The sequence below is a fragment of the Talpa occidentalis genome, unplaced genomic scaffold, assembly GCF_014898055.3.
Source record: "Talpa occidentalis isolate TD23 unplaced genomic scaffold, MPIMG_talOcc4v2.1 talOcc4.14, whole genome shotgun sequence".
Taxonomy (NCBI): domain Eukaryota; kingdom Metazoa; phylum Chordata; class Mammalia; order Eulipotyphla; family Talpidae; genus Talpa; species Talpa occidentalis.
Window position 1 is genome coordinate 24,861,642 of NW_023601433.1, and position 24,095 is coordinate 24,885,736.

Sequence of the window (24,095 nt, forward strand, 5' to 3'; positions counted from 1 at the left end):
CATACAATCCAGTAATTCCACTCCTAGGAATCTACACAAAGGACACAAAAACATTAATTCAAAAGGACACGTGCACCCCAATGATTACTGCAGCACTTTTTACAATAGGTAAATTATGGCAACAACACCCAAGCCCAAAATAGATGACTGGATCAAGAAGATCCAGTCAATCCAAAATATAGAATAATGCCATTTGCAGCCACATGGATGGAGCTGGAAGGGATTATACTCAGTGAAATAAGCCAGAAAGAAAAAGAAAAATATCAGATGGTTTCACTCATAGGAGGAATGTAGAGGATCCAAATAAGATATGAGGAAAAAAAAAAGTAATTATAATAAATAAAAAATTAAAACCAAGGGCCTCCCTGGTGGCACAGTGGTTGAGAGCTGGGTTACGAAGCTGCCTGCTGCCTCTGTAGTGCTGGTTCAATCCCCGGCCACCGGCAAGGGTCCCACATGGTGCGCAGACCTCTCTTGCCGCCCGCTGCTCCCCTCAGCAATGTACCTCGTCACTCTGCCTGTTCAACTCTCTGCTCTGGCTCTGGTGAATTCTCTCACCCTCCCAGGCCTCTGACTATACCCAGTGCTTGTATAAATAAACAAACAAATAAATAAATAAATCTTTAAAAAAAATTAAAACCAAGAGGCAACTATAAATCAGAGACATTCTGCAGAGAAGGAGAATGGAGAAAGATCAAAACAGTGGTGGGAAGAGCACAAGGGACTACGGTGATGGTACATGGGTGAATTGGTGGTGGGAACTTCAAATGGACTACACCTGAGGGAAGAAAGCATACATTGTACAAAAATGAAGAATGATGTAAAACATATATTAAAAGAAAGAATAAACCAGAAGGCATATTAAAGAAATTACTGAAAATGTAAAAACAAAACAAAACAAAAAAGAAATGCCTTGGAGTACAGCATGGTGAGCATATAATACTCTACTGCGTATTTGAAAGTTGCAGAAAGTAGACCTCAAAAGTTCTCATCAGCAGTGTTGACCATGTATATCCAAAATATTATCTTTTTAACATGCAAGCAAAATAAAAATTACTGAGAAAAAAAATATGTGCAACTTATGGAAAAGTATGAGGCACTGTAATATGATGGAAGAAATCAGAGAAATATGTTGGGGGGGAGACATGACCTGTACTTTAAAATAAGTTTATGTTGGAATGACATCAGGGTAATGACTAAAAATGTCTACCTAATAAGGTCAGCATATCAAGAAAAAAAACTTGGTATCACCCATCACCCATGGAAAAAAAAAAAAAAAAAAAGCCTTTCTGAGAGCTGAGTGCTCCAGTCCCATACACCAAGACATCTCAGAGGAGTCCCAGTCTCGAGTGCAGTGTGTACAGACTCACAGACCACATTTCTGCAGTGACCCTGCAAGGCCCAGGACCTGACTCCACATAACTCAGCTGCATCCAGGAACAGCTGAAAATCCTATCTTTAGCCACAGTGCTCATGGAACTGCAGTCCTTAATCTCCACTCTTCCCCAGTCTCTAGACTGGAGGAACATGTGGCTGTGTTGGAAAACTCTCTGTCCTATCGGCTTACTTTTTCCTAATTATGGCACAAAACAGACAGCATCTTTTATGTGCACAAGTTAAGGGCTCATAATTCTGGGGCCAGATTTCTTTCAACTCCTATGAAAATTTACCAATTCTACCCTTTTCTTCAAATAAAAGAAAAAAACAAAAACTTTCTTACTCATCTAACTATTTTACCTTACTTAAAACTACCATAAGTACCAGATAAGTACCAGTAAGAGGCCTAAAGAGGAAGCATACAATTAGACTGTAGTCCTGAAATAGGCAAACATTCAACAAGGTAAATCTGCATATTGCAAACAGCCACAACAATCCTAAAAGGCATGCAATTGATAAAGGAGACTCAGCGTGGACCCACACAAAATTGTCTGGTCCAAGTGAGAATTAGTATAAAATGTAAAACAATACAAACAGCTTCAACTCCATTGATTCACTAAATTTTTAAGGAGCAGTAAATTTTCAGCCCCTCTTAAAAGCACTGAATGTATGGAAGAGAAATAACCAAACTCCTACCCTGAGAATGAAGTTACAGACGTTGAACCAGAAGGAAAATACACTTCCTGTTAGACAACACTAAAGCAGAAAGGGAAATTTGGAGGTTTGTAAGAGTGTGGCAGTCAAAATATGACTCAGAATGTCCAAGGCAGGTCTAACTGAGAAAATGGCTCTTGAGGAACCAACTGTAGGAATGAAGGGAGCAGGCGTGAGGATTATACGCATTTTCCAAATGTTTTGGCTTTTTGCAATATGCAGATGCTTTTTCAGAAGAAAGAACATTCCAGTTAGAATGAACAGCAAGTACCGAGGTATGCCAGGATGAAGAGTCAAAGTTCAAGGGGGCTGGAAAGGAATGGAAGGCACAAGATATAGAAATACAAGTGACACAGAGAGAGACAGAGAGAAACCACAAATGGAAGTATAGAAACTCATCAGAGATGAACAGTGGCTAGTTCCAGGTAGAGATTGGAAGAACGCTGGCATGTACTCTGAGTGAACTGGGAGTCAACTAGAGTGTTTTGAGAAGAGAGGAACAACACATCTGACTTATGCCTTACTAGGCCCACTGATATTAAAATGATGTTTTGGGCCTCCCCTGGTGGCGCAGTGGTTGAGCGCTGGGCTGCAAGGCTGCCCAAAGCCTCTGCAGCACTGGTTTGATCCCCGGCCTCCAGCGAGGGTCCCACATGGCGCGCAGACCTCTCCTGCTGTGCCCTCTGCTCCCCTCAGCAGTGTACTTTGGTCCTTCTGCCTGTTCTGCTCCCCGCTCTGGCTCTCGTGAATTTTCTCACCCTCCCGCGCCTCTGACTGTACCCAGTGCTCGTATAAATAAATAAATAAATCTTAAAAAAAAAAGAACTTAAACTGTAACAAACAATATATTTTAAAAAATAAAATAAAAATAAAATGATGTGTTGAGTGAAAAGGAAGGATGATAAGGGACATATTAACGGTCTCTTATATTACACAAGAGAGAAGATGATCTGGATTCAGCTTGGAAAATGTCACTGGTTTGTGGATATGTTTGGCTGTTAGACATTAGATGATTTACTGAAACGTTAGTTTTCAGGTGCAACAGAAAAAGACAGGAATAGCAGATGACACCCAACTTTATGACAGAGCACCTGCAAGAGCTGCCTTTATCTAAAAGAGCAAAGACTATCAAATAGTCAAGACACTTGCTTGAGGTATTCTGCATCTATGTTCATCAGGTAGGTTGGACTTCATTTTCTCTTTTTGGAAGGTTTTGGTCTGGTTTTGGTATCAGAGTAATGTTGGCCTCATAGAAGCATTCCCTCTTCCTCAACCTTTAGGAAGCATTTGAGAAGAGTAAGTAGTAGACATCTTAGATATTTCGGTAGAAGTCACTTTTGCAACCATCTGGTCCTGGGCTTTTGGTGTTTGGAAAACTTTTATTTATTTATTTATTTATTTAATTTTATTTTTTTTAAGATTTATTTATTTATACAAGAACGGGGGTACAGGCCAGATGTGGGGGAGGGTGAGAGGATTCACCAGAGACTGGGTGGGGAACAGAACAGGCTGACTGAAATACACTGCTGAGGGGAGCAGCAGGCAGGACAGGAGAGGTCTCCCATGCCATGTGGGTTGCTTATTGGCCGGTGGGAATCGAACCAGCACTGCAGAGGCTGCGGACAGCTTCACAGCGCTGCACTCAACCGCCTGCACCACCAGGGAAGCCCGTGTTTGGAAAACTTTAAAGACTTTTAATGATTCCATTGTAATTGCTTTGCTCAGGTTTTCTATCTCTTCCTCATTCAGTCTTGGAAGCCTGTATTTTTCTAACTTTTTTTTTCATTTCTTCTGTGTTACCCAATTTCTTGTTATATAGATGTTCATATGATCTCATATGTAGATGTTCATATGATCTCACAATCTTCTGTATTTCTGAGATATGTACTACAACTTCTCTTTTGGTTTTGGTTATATTTATTAAGAATCTTCCTTTTTTTGCTTTGTGAACCTAGTTATAAGTTTGTCTATTTTGTGTGTTCTTCGAAGAACTTGCTTCTTGCTACACTGATATTTTGGACTGCCTTTTTTAATTTCTATTAGTCTATTCTGCTCCAATTTTTATAGTTTCCTTCTTTCTCCTGGGTTTTGATTTTACATGTTCAAGTTTCTTAAATTATAAGGTTAGAGATTATATATTTTAAATATTTCTCGTGGGCCTGTATTGCTATGTACTTCACTGTTAGTACTTTGTACGTTCTGTTATACTCATGTGTTCATTTTCATTTATCTTCAGGTATTCGTAAAGTTCTTCTTTGATTTCCTCATTAACCCAATAAACATTCAATAGTAGGTTATTCGGTCTCCATTTATTAGTGGTTTTTCCCATTTTTGTTGTGGTTGATTTCTCATTTGATACCATTGTGATCAGAGAAGACATTGTTATGATTGCAATCTTCATGAATTAACATTCATTTTGTGATCCAGCATGTGGTGTGTCCTGAAGTATGTTCCATGTTCCCTAACAAGAATGTGTACTAACATATACAAAATGGAATATTACTCAGCAATCAAAAAAGATAAACACATGCAATTTGCAGCAACATGGATGGAGCTGGAAGGGATCATGCTCAGAGAAATAAGCAAAAATCCCAGATGGTCTCACTCATAGCAGGGATTTAGAAAACCTAAATAAGTGAACAGGAAAAAGAATAACTATAAAAAAGAAAAAAATCAAAATCAACGAACAACTATGAACCAGAGACACACTATGGATGGGGGTGGAGAAAGGAGGGTTTGGGGTCAAAATAAGGGGGCTGCAATAGTATTGAGAATATAAAAATAAAAGAAAAAAAAAAGAAATGTGTACTAAGCTTTGTGGGGATAGTGCCCTGTAACTGCTTATTAAGCCTATGTGTTCTGATTCCTCATTTATGACTATTGTTTCCAAGCTCATTTTCTGTCTGTTTGTCTGTCCATTGATGAAAATGAGGTGTTGATGTCCCCGCTACTGTCCTGTGGTTGCCAATGTTTGTTTTCAGATTTGGTAAATGTTGTCTTATATATTTTGATGCACCTTCATTTGGTGCATATATACTGATGAGTGATTTGTCTTCCTGATGTATTGATCACTTCATTATACAATGTCAACCCCTGTCTCTCATTACCTGTTTTAGATTGAAGCCTATTTTATCAGATATAAGCATGGCTAGCACTGCCTTTATCTAGGGCCCACTTGCCTGTAGGATGTTTTCCAACTACATGCTTAACTTTGGAGCTCACTTATGCTCCTGGAGATTGCAAAAAGTTGGGTTTTGTTTTCTTATCTAACCAGATGCTCTGTACCTTTTGGTTGGTGAGTGCAGGCTTGCACTTGAGGTGATTATTGAGGTATTTGCTCTGTAAGCACATGTCACTGTCATTTGACCTTTAGTTTTCTGGTTCTACCTATTTCCTTGTTTAGAATTTTGTAGATTTTCTTCTCTTAAATTTAATTATCATCACTCATTTGAACATTTCTTATGAGGGAGGTCTAGTGTTGGCAACCTACTGTAGCTTCAATTGCTCTACAAAGACCTTCATTTCTCTCTCAGATGTGAAGGACAGTCTTGAAGATACAGTATCAGAGCTGGCAGTTTTATTCTTGAAGTATTTTTAATATGTCATTCCATTCTCACTTGGCTCAGAAAAGTCTGCTGTAAGCCTGTGGGAGGAGTACCTCATAGGTTATCTGTCTTCATTCCCTATCCACATTCGAAATTCTTGCCTAGATCTATGATAGATTCACACCTATGTGATTTAGTGGAGATTTCTTTATATTTAAATAACTCAGTATTCATTTAGCCTTCAAGAGCTCATAGATACAATGGTGGGTCACAGTTCTTTTTGTATGAATAGTTGCAAATACATAACAATGATTATTTGGTATTTCTGTAATAGTCTACTTCTTTTCTAACCACTTGCATGTGAAACAAAATGGTTAACAAATTGAAGTTAAATTTAAAAAGAAACAAACAAACCCTATGATCATATAGTCAGTGTGTTTCCTTTTATTGACTTGAATCTATTTATTGAATTTATAAATCGATGATGGATAGATATTAAAGTATTTATTGCAATAGGCCTCATTCACAGTCACTAAGCTAAGGAACTAGAAATCTCAAAAAAGAAAAAAAGCAGAATATATGACTGAAGCACAAGGGGTTGGGAGGAGAATAAAATAGTGATGGGGCCTAACTTCCTTAGCAAAGCCTTATGGGACATTAGTGGTGGGTGTCAAGCACAGCATTCACCTGATGAGGTGTGAACATATCTCCTAAAGTACACACAGGCTTGGAAAAAAACACTGCCTCGATGAAGTGACAAAAACACAATGATCTACATCATTCAACTTTCAGCAGTGTTTGCCTATAATAGAGAATTTATTTTGCTTGGACTGACAAATGCAATCACAGCAAATTGTCCTTGAACCTTAAAGGAGGAGTTGTTTTTACCTTATGACATTCTTATCTGGTTCGTGTTTCCCGCCGACTCCATTCACTGGAATCACAACAGGCTTTGTGCTGGCTACAACCGCAGATACTGGGCAAGACGCGGAATCATGTTGGGTTGTCTTCTTCACTGTGTCAGGAACCCTACTTTGAAAGAAGAAACCATGTAAGCCTCGTGTTTTCTAAGATAAAGTGTAATGAAACAACTTTATCAACATTCCGACATTATCCACCTGCATTCACTGATATATTCTTAAAACCATGATGAAGAAAAAAACATAAGCAAGGAGAATACTCCTTGCTTCAAAGCCACATGTACAATTATGACACAATGTGATGGTAAAGAGTACATTTTTGACATGCTGGGAGGCTGTACGCAGGTGGTAAAAGAAATACAGCAGGTCACCAAAGGTACTGGTGGAGAAACCACTCTACATAGACAATCGATCGTGAACAGTATGATAGGGCACATCACATCTCTGTGTTTCCTAAACACACATCTCTGCGTTTCCTCTGTGTTTGAAAGGGAAAGAACAATAACTGAGAGTTCAGTGCAACCAGAAATTTTTAAACACATTCAATGCCACACTGAAAATCTGAGTTCACTGTGGAAAACTATGGCTGCTTAGACAAGAGACTAATTATTCAATGTGCACTGTTCTTTGGCCTTTGTATTTTTTAATGTAAAAATGAGCACCTAATTGAACTTGTACGGGGAACAGATATTGGAAGGTCTCTGATAAATTCTCTTGGGAAAAAAGATTTATTTTTAAAACATTCACTACATGTATCTTGCAGTGTCATCAGGGTCATATGCACGTACGATGTACCTCATCGGTTTCCCCTGCCACAAACCTCAAAATGGCATCACCCATAGACAAAAACAAAAGTTGTCTTTCTGATCTCAGTGATCCAGTACTATATACCAGGACAGAGGACCCAGTGCAGGTGTGGTGAACACATGTCAGGAATTAAGGTAAGGCCTGCAGCGTAAATGCAACTTTGGGCATCTATCATATTCAAGGAAGTAAAAGTTATGGGGCCAAAGATCCTGGGAAACCTCAATTTGTCCAAAGGTAATGGGCTTTGAGAAGAAATAGGAAAAACAGAGTGAGGTCAAAAACTGAGAAATGGGAGGGAGAAACCTGGTAAGTGAGCTCTCCCACTGAAATTAACAGAGCCTAAAATCAAATGAAAATATTATGTGGTTGGAGAATGATTGCCATTGATGCAGACATTGCCCATGGGTCTAAAGAGATATGTGTTGCTATCATAGAGTGAAAAATCCTTGTAGCCTTTACAAAGCAAGTTTGGACCATGCATGAGTGGGATCCTTACCGTTAAAAGTTTAAGAGTGAAAACAGGAGAGAGAGGGAAAGACAGTTCTGGGAGCCTTTAAGAGCTCATGGGATACAATGGAGATAAAGGTTTCTTCTTGTTTGAATAGTTGCAAATACATTACAATGATTATTTGGTATTTCTGTAATAGTCTACTTCTTTTCTAACCACTTGCATGTGAAACAAAATGGTTAACAAATTGAAGTTAAATTTAAAAAGAAACAAACAAACCCTATGATCATATATTCAGTGTGTTTCCTTTTATTGACTTGAATCTATTTATTGAATTTATAAATCGATGATGGATAGATATTAAAGTATTTATTGCAAAAGGCCTCATTCACAGTCACTAAGCTAAGGAACTAGAATTCTGAAAAAAAAAAAAAAAAAAGCAGAATATATGACTGAAGCACAAGGGGTTGGGAGGAGAATAAAATAGTGATGGGGCCTAACTTCCTTAGCAAAGCCTTATGGGACAGAGTGGTGGGTGTCAAGCACAGCATTCACCTGATGAGGTGTGAACATATCTCCTAAAGTACACACAGGCTTGGAAAAAAACACTGCCTCGATGAAGTGACAAAAACACAATGATCTACAACATTCAACTTTCAGCAGTGTTTGCCTATAATAGAGAATTTATTTTGCTTGGACTGACAAAAGCAATCACAGCAAATTGTCCTTGAACCTTAAAGGAGGAGTTGTTTTTACCTTGTGACATTCTTATCTGGTCCGTGTCTCCCGCTGACTCCATTCACTGGAATCACAACAGGCTTTGTGCTGGCTACAACCGCAGATACTGGGCAAGACGCTGAATCACGTAGGATTGTCTTCTTCACTGTGTCAGGAACCCTACTTTGAAAGAAGAAACCATGTAAGCCTCGTGTTTTCTAAGATAAAGTGTAACGAAACAACTTTTACAACATTCCGACATTATCCACCTGCATTCACTGATATATTCTTAAAACCGTGATGAAGAAAAAACCATAAGCAAGGAGAATACTCCTTGCTTCAAAGCCACATGTACAATTATGACACAATGTGATGGTAAAGAGTACATTTTTGACATGCTGGGAGGCTGTACGCAGCTGGTAAAAGAAATACAGCAGGTCACCAAAGGTACTGGTGGAGAAACCACTCTACATAGACAATCGATCGTAAACAGTATGATAGGGCACATCACATCTCTGTGTTTCCTAAACACACATCTCTGCGTTTCCTCTGTGTTTGAAAGGGAAAGAACAATAACTGAGAGTTCAGTGCACCCAGAAATTTTAAAACATATTCAATGCCACACTGAAAATCTGAGTTCCCTGTGGAAAACTACTGCTGCTTAGACAAGAGACTAATTATTCAATGTGCACTGTTCTTTGGCCTTTGTATTTTTTAATGTAAAAATGAGCACCTAATTGAACTTGTACTGGGAACAGATATTGGAAGGTCGCTGATAAATTCTCTTGGGAAAAAAGATTTATTTTTAAAACATTCACTACATGTATCTTGCAGTGACATCAGGGTCATATGCACGTACGATGTACATCATCGGTTTCCCTGCCACAAACCTCAAAATGGCATCACCCATAGACAAAAACAAAAGTGGTCTTTCTGATCTCAGTGATCCAGTACCATATACCAGGACAGAGGGCCCAGTGCAGGTGCAGTGAGTACATGTCAGGAATTAAGGTAAGGCCTGCAGGGTAAATGCAACTTTAGGCATCTATCATATTCAAGGAAGTAAAAGTCATGGGGCCAAAGATCCTGGGAAACCTCAATTTGTCCAAAGGTAAAGGGCTTTGAGAAGAAATAGGAAAAACAGAGTGAGGTCAAAAACTGAGAAATGGGAGGGAGAAACCTGGTAAGTGAGCTCTCCCACTGAAATTAACAGAGCCTAAAGTCAAATGAAAATATTATGTGGTTGCCATCGATGCAGACATTGCGCATGGGTCTAAAGAGATATGTGTTGCTATCATAGAGTGAAAAATCCTTGTAGCCTTTACAAAGCAAGTTTGGACCATGCATGAGGGGATCCTTACCGTTAAAAGTTTAAGAGTGAAAACAGGAGAGAGAGGGAAAGACAGTTCTGGGAGCCTTTAAGAGCTCATGGGATACAATGGAGATAAAGGTTTCTTCTTGTTTGAATAGTTGCAAATACATTACAATGATTATTTGGTATTTCTGTAATAGTCTACTTCTTTTCTAACCACTTGCATGTGAAACAAAATGGTTAACAAATTGAAGTTAAATTTAAAAAGAAACAAACAAACCCTATGATCATATATTCAGTGTGTTTCCTTTTATTGACTTGAATCTATTTATTGAATTTATAAATCGATGATGGATAGATATTAAAGTATTTATTGCAAAAGGCCTCATTCACAGTCACTAAGCTAAGGAACTAGAATTCTGAAAAAAAAAAAAAAAGCAGAATATATGACTGAAGCACAAGGGGTTGGGAGGAGAATAAAATAGTGATGGGGCCTAACTTCCTTAGCAAAGCCTTATGGGACAGAGTGGTGGGTGTCAAGCACAGCATTCACCTGATGAGGTGTGAACATATCTCCTAAAGTACACACAGGCTTGGAAAAAAACACTGCCTCGATGAAGTGACAAAAACACAATGATCTACAACATTCAACTTTCAGCAGTGTTTGCCTATAATAGAGAATTTATTTTGCTTGGACTGACAAAAGCAATCACAGCAAATTGTCCTTGAACCTTAAAGGAGGAGTTGTTTTTACCTTGTGACATTCTTATCTGGTCCGTGTCTCCCGCTGACTCCATTCACTGGAATCACAACAGGCTTTGTGCTGGCTACAACCGCAGATACTGGGCAAGACGCTGAATCACGTAGGATTGTCTTCTTCACTGTGTCAGGAACCCTACTTTGAAAGAAGAAACCATGTAAGCCTCGTGTTTTCTAAGATAAAGTGTAACGAAACAACTTTTACAACATTCCGACATTATCCACCTGCATTCACTGATATATTCTTAAAACCGTGATGAAGAAAAAACCATAAGCAAGGAGAATACTCCTTGCTTCAAAGCCACATGTACAATTATGACACAATGTGATGGTAAAGAGTACATTTTTGACATGCTGGGAGGCTGTACACAGGTGGTAAAAGAAATACAGCAGGTCACCAAAGGTACTGGTGGAGAAACCACTCTACATAGACAATCGATCGTAAACAGTATGATAGGGCACATCACATCTCTGTGTTTCCTAAACACACATCTCTGCGTTTCCTCTGTGTTTGAAAGGGAAAGAACAATAACTGAGAGTTCAGTGCACCCAGAAATTTTAAAACATATTCAATGCCACACTGAAAATCTGAGTTCCCTGTGGAAAACTACTGCTGCTTAGACAAGAGACTAATTATTCAATGTGCACTGTTCTTTGGCCTTTGTATTTTTTAATGTAAAAATGAGCACCTAATTGAACTTGTACTGGGAACAGATATTGGAAGGTCGCTGATAAATTCTCTTGGGAAAAAAGATTTATTTTTAAAACATTCACTACATGTATCTTGCAGTGACATCAGGGTCATATGCACGTACGATGTACATCATCGGTTTCCCTGCCACAAACCTCAAAATGGCATCACCCATAGACAAAAACAAAAGTGGTCTTTCTGATCTCAGTGATCCAGTACCATATACCAGGACAGAGGGCCCAGTGCAGGTGCAGTGAGTACATGTCAGGAATTAAGGTAAGGCCTGCAGGGTAAATGCAACTTTAGGCATCTATCATATTCAAGGAAGTAAAAGTCATGGGGCCAAAGATCCTGGGAAACCTCAATTTGTCCAAAGGTAAAGGGCTTTGAGAAGAAATAGGAAAAACAGAGTGAGGTCAAAAACTGAGAAATGGGAGGGAGAAACCTGGTAAGTGAGCTCTCCCACTGAAATTAACAGAGCCTAAAGTCAAATGAAAATATTATGTGGTTGCCATCGATGCAGACATTGCGCATGGGTCTAAAGAGATATGTGTTGCTATCATAGAGTGAAAAATCCTTGTAGCCTTTACAAAGCAAGTTTGGACCATGCATGAGGGGGATCCTTACCGTTAAAAGTTTAAGAGTGAAAACAGGAGAGAGAGGGAAAGACAGTTCTGGGAGCCTTTAAGAGCTCATGGGATACAATGGAGATAAAGGTTTCTTCTTGTTTGAATAGTTGCAAATACATTACAATGATTATTTGGTATTTCTGTAATAGTCTACTTCTTTTCTAACCACTTGCATGTGAAACAAAATGGTTAACAAATTGAAGTTAAATTTAAAAAGAAACAAACAAACCCTATGATCATATATTCAGTGTGTTTCCTTTTATTGACTTGAATCTATTTATTGAATTTATAAATCGATGATGGATAGATATTAAAGTATTTATTGCAATAGGCCTCATTCATAGTCACTAAGCTAAGGAACTAGAAATCTGAAAAAAAAAAAAAAAAGCAGAATATATGACTGAAGCACAAGGGGTTGGGAGGAGAATAAAATAGTGATGGGGCCTAACTTCCTTAGCAAAGCCTTATGGGACATTAGTGGTGGGTGTCAAGCACAGCATTCACCTGATGAGGTGTGAACATATCTCCTAAAGTACACACAGGCTTGGAAAAAAACACTGCCTCGATGAAGTGACAAAAACACAATGATCTACATCATTCAACTTTCAGCAGTGTTTGCCTATAATAGAGAATTTATTTTGCTTGGACTGACAAAAGCAATCACAGCAAATTGTCCTTGAACCTTAAAGGAGGAGTTGTTTTTACCTTGTGACATTCTTATCTGGTTCGTGTCTCCCGCCGACTCCATTCACTGGAATCACAACAGGCTTTGTGCTGGCTACAACCGCAGATACTGGGCAAGACGCTGAATCACGTTGGGTTGTCTTCTTCACTGTGTCAGGAACCCTACTTTGAAAGAAGAAACCATGTAAGCCTCGTGTTTTCTAAGATAAAGTGTAATGAAACAACTTTTACAACATTCCGACATTATCCACCTGCATTCACTGATATATTCTTAAAACCATGATGAAGAAAAAAACATAAGCAAGGAGAATACTCCTTGCTTCAAAGACACATGTACAATTATGACACAAAGTGATGGTAAAGAGTACATTTTTGACATGCTGGGAGGCTGTACACAGGTGGTAAAAGAAATACAGCAGGTCACCAAAGGTACTGGTGGAGAAACCACTCTACATAGACAATCGATCGTAAACAGTATGATAGGGCACATCACATCTCTGTGTTTCCTAAACACACATCTCTGCGTTTCCTCTGTGTTTGAAAGGGAAAGAACAATAACTGAGAGTTCAGTGCACCCAGAAATTTTTAAACACATTCAATGCCACACTGAAAATCTGAGTTCACTGTGGAAAACTATGGCTGCTTAGACAAGAGACTAATTATTCAATGTGCACTGTTCTTTGGCCTTTGTATTTTTTAATGTAAAAATGAGCACCTAATTGAACTTGTACGGGGAACAGATATTGGAAGGTCTCTGATAAATTCTCTTGGGAAAAAAGATTTATTTTTAAAACATTCACTACATGTATCTTGTAGTGACATCAGGGTCATATGCACGTACGATGTACCTCATCGGTTTCCCCTGCCACAAACCTCAAAATGGCATCACCCATAGACAAAAACAAAAGTGGTCTTTCTGATCTCAGTGATCCAGTACCATATACCAGGACAGAGGACCCAGTGCAGGTGTGGTGAACACATGTCAGGAATTAAGGTAAGGCCTGCAGCGTAAATGCAACTTTGGGCATCTATCATATTCAAGGAAGTATAAGTCATGGGGCCAAAGATCCTGGGAAACCTCAATTTGTCCAAAGGTAATGGGCTTTGAGAAGAAATAGGAAAAACAGAGTGAGGTCAAAAACTGAGAAATGGGAGGGAGAAACCTGGTAAGTGAGCTCTCCCACTGAAATTAACAGAGCCTAAAATCAAATGAAAATATTATGTGGTTGGAGAATGATTGCCATTGATGCAGACATTGCCCATGGGTCTAAAGAGATATGTGTTGCTATCATAGAGTGAAAAATCCTTGTAGCCTTTACAAAGCAAGTTTGGACCATGCATGAGTGGGATCCTTACCGTTAAAAGTTTAAGAGTGAAAACAGGAGAGAGAGGGAAAGACAGTTCTGGGAGCCTTTAAGAGCTCATGGGATACAATGGAGATAAAGGTTTCTTCTTGTTTGAATAGTTGCAAATACATTACAATGATTATTTGGTATTTCTGTAATAGTCTACTTCTTTTCTAACCACTTGCATGTGAAACAAAATGGTTAACAAATTGAAGTTAAATTTAAAAAGAAACAAACAAACCCTATGATCATATATTCAGTGTGTTTCCTTTTATTGACTTGAATCTATTTATTGAATTTATAAATCGATGATGGATAGATATTAAAGTATTTATTGCAAAAGGCCTCATTCACAGTCACTAAGCTAAGGAACTAGAATTCTGAAAAAAAAAAAAAAAAAAAGCAGAATATATGACTGAAGCACAAGGGGTTGGGAGGAGAATAAAATAGTGATGGGGCCTAACTTCCTTAGCAAAGCCTTATGGGACAGAGTGGTGGGTGTCAAGCACAGCATTCACCTGATGAGGTGTGAACATATCTCCTAAAGTACACACAGGCTTGGAAAAAAACACTGCCTCGATGAAGTGACAAAAACACAATGATCTACAACATTCAACTTTCAGCAGTGTTTGCCTATAATAGAGAATTTATTTTGCTTGGACTGACAAAAGCAATCACAGCAAATTGTCCTTGAACCTTAAAGGAGGAGTTGTTTTTACCTTGTGACATTCTTATCTGGTCCGTGTCTCCCGCCGACTCCATTCACTGGAATCACAACAGGCTTTGTGCTGGCTACAAAAGCAGATACTGGGCAAGACGCTGAATCACGTAGGATTGTCTTCTTCACTGTGTCAGGAACCCTACTTTGAAAGAAGAAACCATGTAAGCCTCGTGTTTTCTAAGATAAAGTGTAACGAAACAACTTTTACAACATTCCGACATTATCCACCTGCATTCACTGATATATTCTTAAAACCATGATGAAGAAAAAACCATAAGCAAGGAGAATACTCCTTGCTTCAAAGCCACATGTACAATTATGACACAAAGTGATGGTAAAGAGTACATTTTTGACATGCTGGGAGGCTGTACGCAGGTAGTAAAAGAAATACAGCAGGTCACCAAAGGTACTGGTGGAGAAACCACTCTACATAGACAATCGATCGTAAACAGTATGATAGGGCACATCACATCTCTGTGTTTCCTAAACACACATCTCTGCGTTTCCTCTGTGTTTGAAAGGGAAAGAACAATAACTGAGAGTTCAGTGCACCCAGAAATTTTAAAACATATTCAATGCCACACTGAAAATCTGAGTTCACTGTGGAGAACTACTGCTGCTTAGACAAGAGACTAATTATTCAATGTGCACTGTTCTTTGGCCTTTGTATTTTTTAATGTAAAAATGAGCACCTAATTGAACTTGTAAAGGGAACAGATATTGGAAGGTCACTGATAAATTCTCTTGGGAAAAAAGATTTATTTTTAAAACATTCACTACATGTATCTTGCAGTGACATCAGGGTCATATGCACGTACGATGTACCTCATCGGTTTCCCCTGCCACAAACCTCAAAATGGCATCACCCATAGACAAAAACAAAAGTGGTCTTTCTGATCTCAGTGATCCAGTACCATATACCAGGACAGAGGGCCCAGTGCAGGTGCAATGAGTACATGTCAGGAATTAAGGTAAGGCCTGCAGCGTAAATGCAACTTTAGGCATCTATCATATTCAAGGAAGTAAAAGTCATGGGGCCAAAGATCCTGGGAAACCTCAATTTGTCCAAAGGTAATGGGCTTTGAGAAGAAATAGGAAAAACAGAGTGAGGTCAAAAACTGAGAAATGGGAGGGAGAAACCTGGTAAGTGAGCTCTCCCACTGAAATTAACAGAGCCTAAAGTCAAATGAAAATATTATGTGGTTGCCATCGATGCAGACATTGCGCATGGGTCTAAAGATATATGTGTTGCTATCATAGAGTGAAAAATCCTTGTAGCCTTTACAAAGCAAGTTTGGACCATGCATGAGTGGGACCCTTACTGTTAAAAGTTTAAGAGTGAAAACAGGAGAGAGAGGGAAAGACAGTTCTGGGAGCCTTTAAGAGCTCATGGGATACAATGGAGATAAAGGTTTCTTCTTGTTTGAATAGTTGCAAATACATTACAATGATTATTTGGTATTTCTGTAATAGTCTACTTCTTTTCTAACCACTTGCATGTGAAACAAAATGGTTAACAAATTGAAGTTAAATTTAAAAAGAAACAAACAAACCCTATGATCATATATTCAGTGTGTTTCCTTTTATTGACTTGAATCTATTTATTGAATTTATAAATCGATGATGGATAGATATTAAAGTATTTATTGCAATAGGCCTAATTCACAGTCACTAAACTAAGGAACTAGAAATCTGAAAAAAAAAAAAAAAAAAAGCAGAATATATGACTGAAGTACAAGGGGTTGGGAGGAGAATAAAATAGTGATGGGGCCTAACTTCCTTAGCAAAGCCTTATGGGACATTAGTGGTGGGTGTCAAGCACAGCATTCACCTGATGAGGTGTGAACATATCTCCTAAAGTACACACAGGCTTGGAAAAAAACACTGCCTCGATGAAGTGACAAAAACACAATGATCTACATCATTCAACTTTCAGCAGTGTTTGCCTATAATAGAGAATTTATTTTGCTTGGACTGACAAAAGCAATCACAGCAAATTGTCCTTGAACCTTAAAGGAGGAGTTGTTTTTACCTTGTGACATTCTTATCTGGTTCGTGTCTCCCGCCGACTCCATTCACTGGAATCACAACAGGCTTTGTGCTGGCTACAACCGCAGATACTGGGCAAGACGCTGAATCACGTTGGGTTGTCTTCTTCACTGTGTCAGGAACCCTACTTTGAAAGAAGAAACCATGTAAGCCTCGTGTTTTCTAAGATAAAGTGTAATGAAACAACTTTTACAACATTCCGACATTATCCACCTGCATTCACTGATATATTCTTAAAACCATGATGAAGAAAAAACCATAAGCAAGGAGAATACTCCTTGCTTCAAAGCCACATGTACAATTATGACACAATGTGATGGTAAAGAGTACATTTTTGACATGCTGGGAGGCTGTACGCAGGTGGTAAAAGAAATACAGCAGGTCACCAAAGGTACTGGTGGAGAAACCACTCTACATAGACAATCGATCGTAAACAGTATGATAGGGCACATCACATCTCTGTGTTTCCTAAACACACACTCTGCGTTTCCTCTGTGTTTGAAAGGGAAAGAACAATAACTGAGAGTTCAGTGCACCCAGAAATTTTAAAACATATTCAATGCCACACTGAAAATCTGAGTTCACTGTGGAAAACTACTGCTGCTTAGACAAGAGACTATTCAATGTGCACTGTTCTTTGGCCTTTGTATTTTTTTAATGTAAAAATGAGCACCTAATTGAACTTGTACTGGAATATATATTAGAAGGTCTCTGATAAATTCTCATGGGTGAAAAAGTTTTATTTTTTTAAAATATTCACTACATGTATCTTGCAGTGTCATCAGGGTCATATGCACGTATGATGTACCTCATTGGTTTCCCCTGCCAGGAACCTCAAAATGACATCACCCATAGACAAAAGCAAAAGTTGTCTTTCTGATCTCAGTGATCCAGTACGATATACCTGGAGAGAGGACCCAGAGCAGGTGCACTGAACACATGTCAGAAATTAAGGTAAGGCTGGTAGCGTAAATGCAACTTTGGGCATCTATCATATTCAAGGAAGTAAAAGTCATAGGGCCAACGTTCCTGGGAAACCTCAATGTAATGACGTCACTGTAATGTCCAAAGAAGTCTCCGCTACTCAAAACAACAATTTGTCATCTGTCATGTATAAAAATAATTGCAATTATGTCCTGATTGACCCAGAAACGCACATCATTTGAGGAGCCCAGCTGCAAGTGCAGGAAGTATAGGTCGGGAATTAAGATACCTGTAGTGTAACGATAACTTTGGACATCTTTAGCATATTCATGGAAGTAAAAGTTATGGATAGAAGACCTGGGATACTTCAAGTTGTGCAAAGGCAATGGGGTTGAAAAGATGTAGGAAAAACTAATTGAAGTCAAAGTATAAGAAATGGGATTAGGATACCAGGCCAGTGAGTTCTCCCCTGAAATTTCCATAGCATAGAGTCCAATGAAGAAAATGTGTTGAAGGAGAGTGATTTCCATTGAGGCAGACATAGCCCATGGGTCTAAAAAGCTATGTGTCAATATCACAAATTGAAAAATCTGTGGTAACCATTAGAAAGCAAATTTTGAGCAGGAATGTGTGGGACCATTACTGCTGTAAGTTCAAGAATGAAAACAAGAGAAACTGGGGATAGGTAGTTTTGTTGGCCTTAAGAGCTCATGGCATACCATGGTGGGTTACAATTCTTTTTTTGACTAGTTTGCAATACACAATCATGATTATTTAGTATTTCAGTAATAACCTACTTCTTTTCTAATTAGCTCCATGTGACACATTTATCAGAAAAGTAAAGGAAAATTCAAAAATAAAATGTCTCCTGATTGTGTTTCCATATTGAATTTAACCTATTTTTTGAGTTTATGAATGGATGCAGAAAGATATTACAGTGTGTATGCAATGAATCTCCTCCTCCCACTCACTAAACAAAGGTACTAGAAAACAAAACAAAAGAAGCCAAGAATATCGGACTACAACTGAGTGCACTGGAAAAGGATCACAAAGCATTGCGGGGTTAGAACTAAACAGACAGGGAACCAAACCTACAGGAAAGCAATATGGATACACTGGTGGTTGCTGTTGGCAGGAATATTCATCTGATGAAGTAGCCACACCTATGTGGCTTGGTGTAGGTCTCATTATATTTAAATAACCAAGTATTCTTTTAGCTTTGTGGACCTGTATAATTTATTCCTCTCTCAGGTTTGGGAAGTTTTTCTCCTATTATTTCTTTGAAATAAGTTCTCTGCTCTGTCCCCCCTCTTCTGGAGTACCCGATATCCTTATGAGCCTTTTCTAATGGAATCAGGTAGTTATTCAAATGTCTCTTCATTTCCTTTTGTTTTTCTTTCTCTTTCTTCTCCCACCTGGGTCCTTTGAGACCACTGATTCATTCCCCACTTGGTGTAATCTATTTTCATAGCTGTCTCCAGAAACTTTTATCTCCTCTATTGGTCTTTTTACAATCCTACAATTCTGTTATTTTCTTATTTAAATCACTATTTTTATTTCTCATGACATTTGTTCTATCACTCTAATTAGCTTTTCTAAGTTCCTGTGTTCACTTTGACTTGCCTTTCCATGTTTTCTTCCACTTCTTTATGACAATTTTTAAGTCTGTATTTGATAAGAGATTAAGTTTTCCTTGTATTTGTGGTTGAACATCGGATATTTCTCTCCTTATGAAAACACAGTCCCTTGATAGCTCAATTTGTCTTGTGTTGTATTTCTTTGCCTTCTAATTTTGCTGCTTTAGATTTCCCGATTTGTTAAAGTACTTACAGCACTTACTTCAAGATAGAAAATATGCTTGAAATTCTGAAAGACGCCATTGAGTTCCCCTTCAGAATGAACTTACCAAATTCCTCTATCAAAGTGTCTAAGAATACCCCTCACATTTATCAACCCTTGTTATTATTGTTTTAATGAAGTACTTATCATTATGATTTTAAACATGTTATCTCATTATTAATTTGCATTTTTATGACTACTCAGCAAATTTAGATATCTCTAGCAAAAAAACTGAAGTTGTTAATCATTATACTCACTCAAATTTGAATAACATAAAAAATAACTAGTACCTATAGTAAAATATTATTACCTATAAGGATCTTCTTTGGTCATTGAAATAGAACAGTGCTGATTATCAGTTTTTCCACTCTTTGCTTGTTGAGTTAATCCACTGCTGACAATATCAGAATCAGATATGTCTTCTAATATCAAGTCACCACAGTCGTGCTTCTTTCCTTCATGAACCTTTAATCAAAGTTTGATATTAGGGATCATTGCTATTACTTTATTTATTTTAAGAACTTTTTGTTTTCACTACTTTTGTAATTTTACTCAGTTTCTTATGATTTTAATAAGTACTAATATCCCCCCCCCAATGTTTTTCCTTCAAAACTTTCACAGGGTCTGGAACCCTTGCAGGCCTGAAAATGAAGGAGGAGGAAATCCTCACATTCCTTGCAGCAGGAACCCATTTACGCGCCACTAACCTTGACTTCCAAATGGAACAGTACATCTACAAGGGGAAATGTGATGGTACTTACATCACAAATTTGAAGATAACCTGCAAGTAGCTTCCATAGGTGGCTCGAGCTGTATTGTCATTGAAACTGGCTGATATCAGTGTCATATCTTCCAGGAACACTAGCCAGCAAGTTGTGCTGAGATTTGTTGCTGCCACCGGAACCACTCACGTTGCCCATTTCAGTCCTGGAATCTTCAATGACAGGATCTACGTAGCCTTCTAGGAGCCAGCACTATCATGGCTACTGGTCCCAGGACTGACTGCCAACCTAATCTCACAGAGACATCTTAACTTTAAACCTGCCTATCACTGTTCAGATAACACAGACTCTCCTCAGTGCTATGTGAATTTGTCATCATATGCAGCAAGGGAGTCTGAGGTGGTGGATGTTGGCCTATTCAGTTGGAAGACTATTCTTTTACCGTTTACAATACCATATTATTTCCATAGAAATACTGATGATTTATCACAAAAGGTGGAATCCAACAATTTATTAAGAAAGGAAACTCAATGGTGAAATTTACCATTAATGAATTAGTTACTAAAAATTTTACTAAAAGAGAAAACAATTGAATAAAATAGCAAAGTAGTTCCAAATTCTCTTCTTTAAGGTCTTTAACCAAAAACTTGAGTTATGTTAACTCAAAAAAAAAAGCATGTAAGCTTTCATAAGAGAAGACTATTTATTAATTCTCTAAAATGTGCTAAGCCTTCACAAATATCTTCAACACAGAAAAGAAGGGATTATGATGATGCTTACCCCACTTCCTGCTTCCTTGTTAGAAATTCTGACATGTTTAAATAAAATGAACAGATATGACTTACTGTTTTCTCTCATCAGAATGTCCTTCTTCTACATCTTCACATGACTGACTCCTTCTCATCCTTCCCTTGGCAGCTTTTGGCTCACTCAGAGAGATCACTTTTGACCATCAAAATACTACTGCTACTCCCATTCCCACTCTGACTATGAACTCCCCCAATCTATTCTAACCTAAAATTCTCATGTTTCTTTATATGAAATACTAAGACTTACAATGAATCAGCTGCTAATTTTTCTGCTCCTGCAACTTCTACCGATCAACTTGTACATGCAGTATCTAAATGCCATGCACATCGTTGGTATTCAATGATAGAAACTTTAATAGTCAAAACCTTAAAATATTATGAAGAAGGTTTCAAATACCAAACCACAATATACGACTTATCACTATACAAAGGATATCACTAATAATAGCCCTCTTAACATAGCCCTAATAAGAAATCCAAATGCCAATTTTAACACTCCCATTCTTTTCTGATACCACTACCATTTGATTGTCCTTCACAGTTTCAAAAAGTTCTTCAATATTTAGAAAGCACTAAATATCATCCTGATGGCATTGTCGTATTTCTATAACAATCTTTATAGTTTACCAATTATTTTTATTTGTTACTACATCTGTTCATTACATATACCTGAGAAGAAAGTATGAGTATCATTTTTATAAACAAGGTCATGGGCATACAAAGAGGTTCAATAATTTTGTTCAAGATTCCGTGGCTAGTAAGTGACACAGCCAAGATACTAACATGTCTTTTGATTTCAAATATGGTGTTTGTAACATTGTGCAAGACCTACGCTCACTAGTCTTTTTGTTACTCTCATGTATATCACAGAATAATGACTGGCCTTAGGGAGACCCGAAATAATTCTTTAGTTTTTAGATAAAATTAACTTCATAACACAACATGATTTTGTATGACTTCTAAGCCTTAGTTTTTGGCACTATACCAAACTAGTTCCATTAAGTGCATTTTGCCAATTAGCAGACTTATATGATGTAATAGTGGTGGTAGTACACTTAGCACATAATTTTTTTATTAAGTGCACATAAGAAAGTGAAAATCAAAATCAACAAAAAACTATACCAGAGACACTTTTAGGGGGTGGGAGGGGAGGGATTGGGGTCAGAATGGGGGGGCTGCAATGTTATATAAAAATAAATTTAAAATTAAAAAAAAAAAATAAAATAAAATAAAAACTCTAAGGGAATAATTTTATGGCAAACACAGAAGTGGGAAAGTAAAGTCAAAGAATGTTCTTTATATTTTGAATAACATTCCAATGCTTATATTTTAAAATGATACCATCCCTGGGTGGAATGAGGTCCCAGTGACAGACCCTCTACAACCAATGGCCACACCCACCCTCCCAGCAATCAGAACAAAGCCAAAGGGCTTTGGGGAAGGCTCTAGGATCACTCCAGATCCAACAATACTCCAGTACTATACCCAACATCTAATGAATACCCAAAGCAGTGGAAAAGACACACAACAAAACCCAAAACTACAGCAGAGAAAATCCACAACCAAAAATGGGCAGAAAAAATATGAAATGCCAGGCAAGCCATCAGGGAAATAACACACCACTAGAGAAACAAAACTCCAGAACCAAACTACAAACACATAGAAGAGCTCTTTGACCAATCAGATGCAGAATTCAAGTATACCATGGTTAAGAAAATGTCAAAATGGGAATAAACAAATCTCAGAAAGGGATGAACACTATATAGAAACCCAATCAGCAACAATGATTGAAAGTGTGACTTTAAACAGGAAATTAACAGAAATACAGGAGGAAACAAAAAAATTCAGGAGAAAGCCATGAAATTAGAATAAATCAAGTGGAAGAGCAAATCAGTGATCTCAAGAATCAAAAAGAGTAAGAAGCAAGATAGAAAAGGGGAAGGAATGAAGAAATCCTTTGAGAATTATCTGACAGCATGAATCACAGGAATCAAAGATGGAGAAGAAAGAGAATGGCACTGAGAATTGATTAAGGGAAATAGCGCCTGAGAAATTCCCAACCTGGAAAAAGGAAATGAACATAGAAATACAGGAAGCAAAGGGAACACCAAGCTACTGTTAGGGGGAAATTATGTCCTGAACAAGCTCCACATGGTTTTGTGGACTCCACCCCCACTCCAGACCAAAGCCATTGAGACACTGGGAACTACAAATCCCATCATCACCCAAAGGAGAGTTGCTGGGAACTGAGGGTGGAGCTAAGAAGCCAGGCTTGGTATAAAACCAGACAGGTGGGCCTTGGTGTTCCCCATGGCCTCTCAGCTCTTGGCTTGACTCTTGGCTTTTTGCCATTGGGATTCCAGCTCAGTGGAACTAGTAGGATGCATTCATGAATTATCTCCATATTTGTCCCTGAGTTAATCATTTCTTCATTTCCCCTTCTTTTGTAAATAAACCCTTTTAAACCTTTTTTTTGTGCCTGCAGTTGAGTATTATTATAACTCCCTTTTAAGCTCACGGGTAAGGACCCACAGTCAAGCAACCCGTTTCATTTTTAGGTTGCCCTGTAACACTACCTAGATAAAAGGAAAACTACTGCCAGTCACAGAATAGTGAAAACCCAAAGTCTAAGATACAGAAAAAAATAATGAAGCTGATGGGGTGGAAGAAACAGATAACCTATAAAAGAACACTGATAAAACAAACATATCTCCCTGAAGAAACAATATGGGCAGGAAGATAATGAAGTGACATTCAAAATACTCATAAGGAAAAATAATGCTAGATAATACTCTATCCTACAAGGCTTTCCTTTTTATACAAGAGAGAGATTGGAAGTTTGCATCCATTAAACCTCTCCTCCAAGAAATATTAAAAGAAACTTTAGGATCTAAAGCAGAGAGGGACATAAATTATAGTGAAATTAAAAGAACCACATCTTGGAACAAAATGGCAGTGATGGACTTTCATATGCAAATAATTACTCTAAACATTCATGGACTGAATTCACCAATAAAAAGACACAGAGTACATAGTTGGGTTAGGAAACTGAATCCAATCTTCTGCTGCCTCCTAGAAACAC

The 24,095-nt window shown here is 38.0% G+C and overlaps 1 protein-coding gene across 1 annotated transcript in view; it reads right to left on the reverse strand.

Annotated features, from left to right (window-relative positions):
* The window catches only part of LOC119243989 (uncharacterized), a 58,958-nt gene extending 37,573 nt beyond the window's left edge, over nt 1-21,385 (reverse strand). Inside the window, exons 1-7 of the mRNA XM_037509790.2 lie at nt 19,793-21,385; nt 16,703-16,846; nt 14,669-14,812; nt 12,625-12,768; nt 10,595-10,738; nt 8,568-8,711; nt 6,525-6,668 (exon numbers count right to left, since the gene is read on the reverse strand). Of these exons, the coding sequence (XP_037365687.1) occupies nt 6,525-6,668; nt 8,568-8,711; nt 10,595-10,738; nt 12,625-12,768; nt 14,669-14,812; nt 16,703-16,846; nt 19,793-19,815 (887 nt within the window). The 5' untranslated portion in view covers nt 19,816-21,385. The remainder of the gene's footprint in view (nt 1-6,524; nt 6,669-8,567; nt 8,712-10,594; nt 10,739-12,624; nt 12,769-14,668; nt 14,813-16,702; nt 16,847-19,792) is intronic.
* Between the last annotated feature and the right edge of the window lie 2,710 nt (nt 21,386-24,095).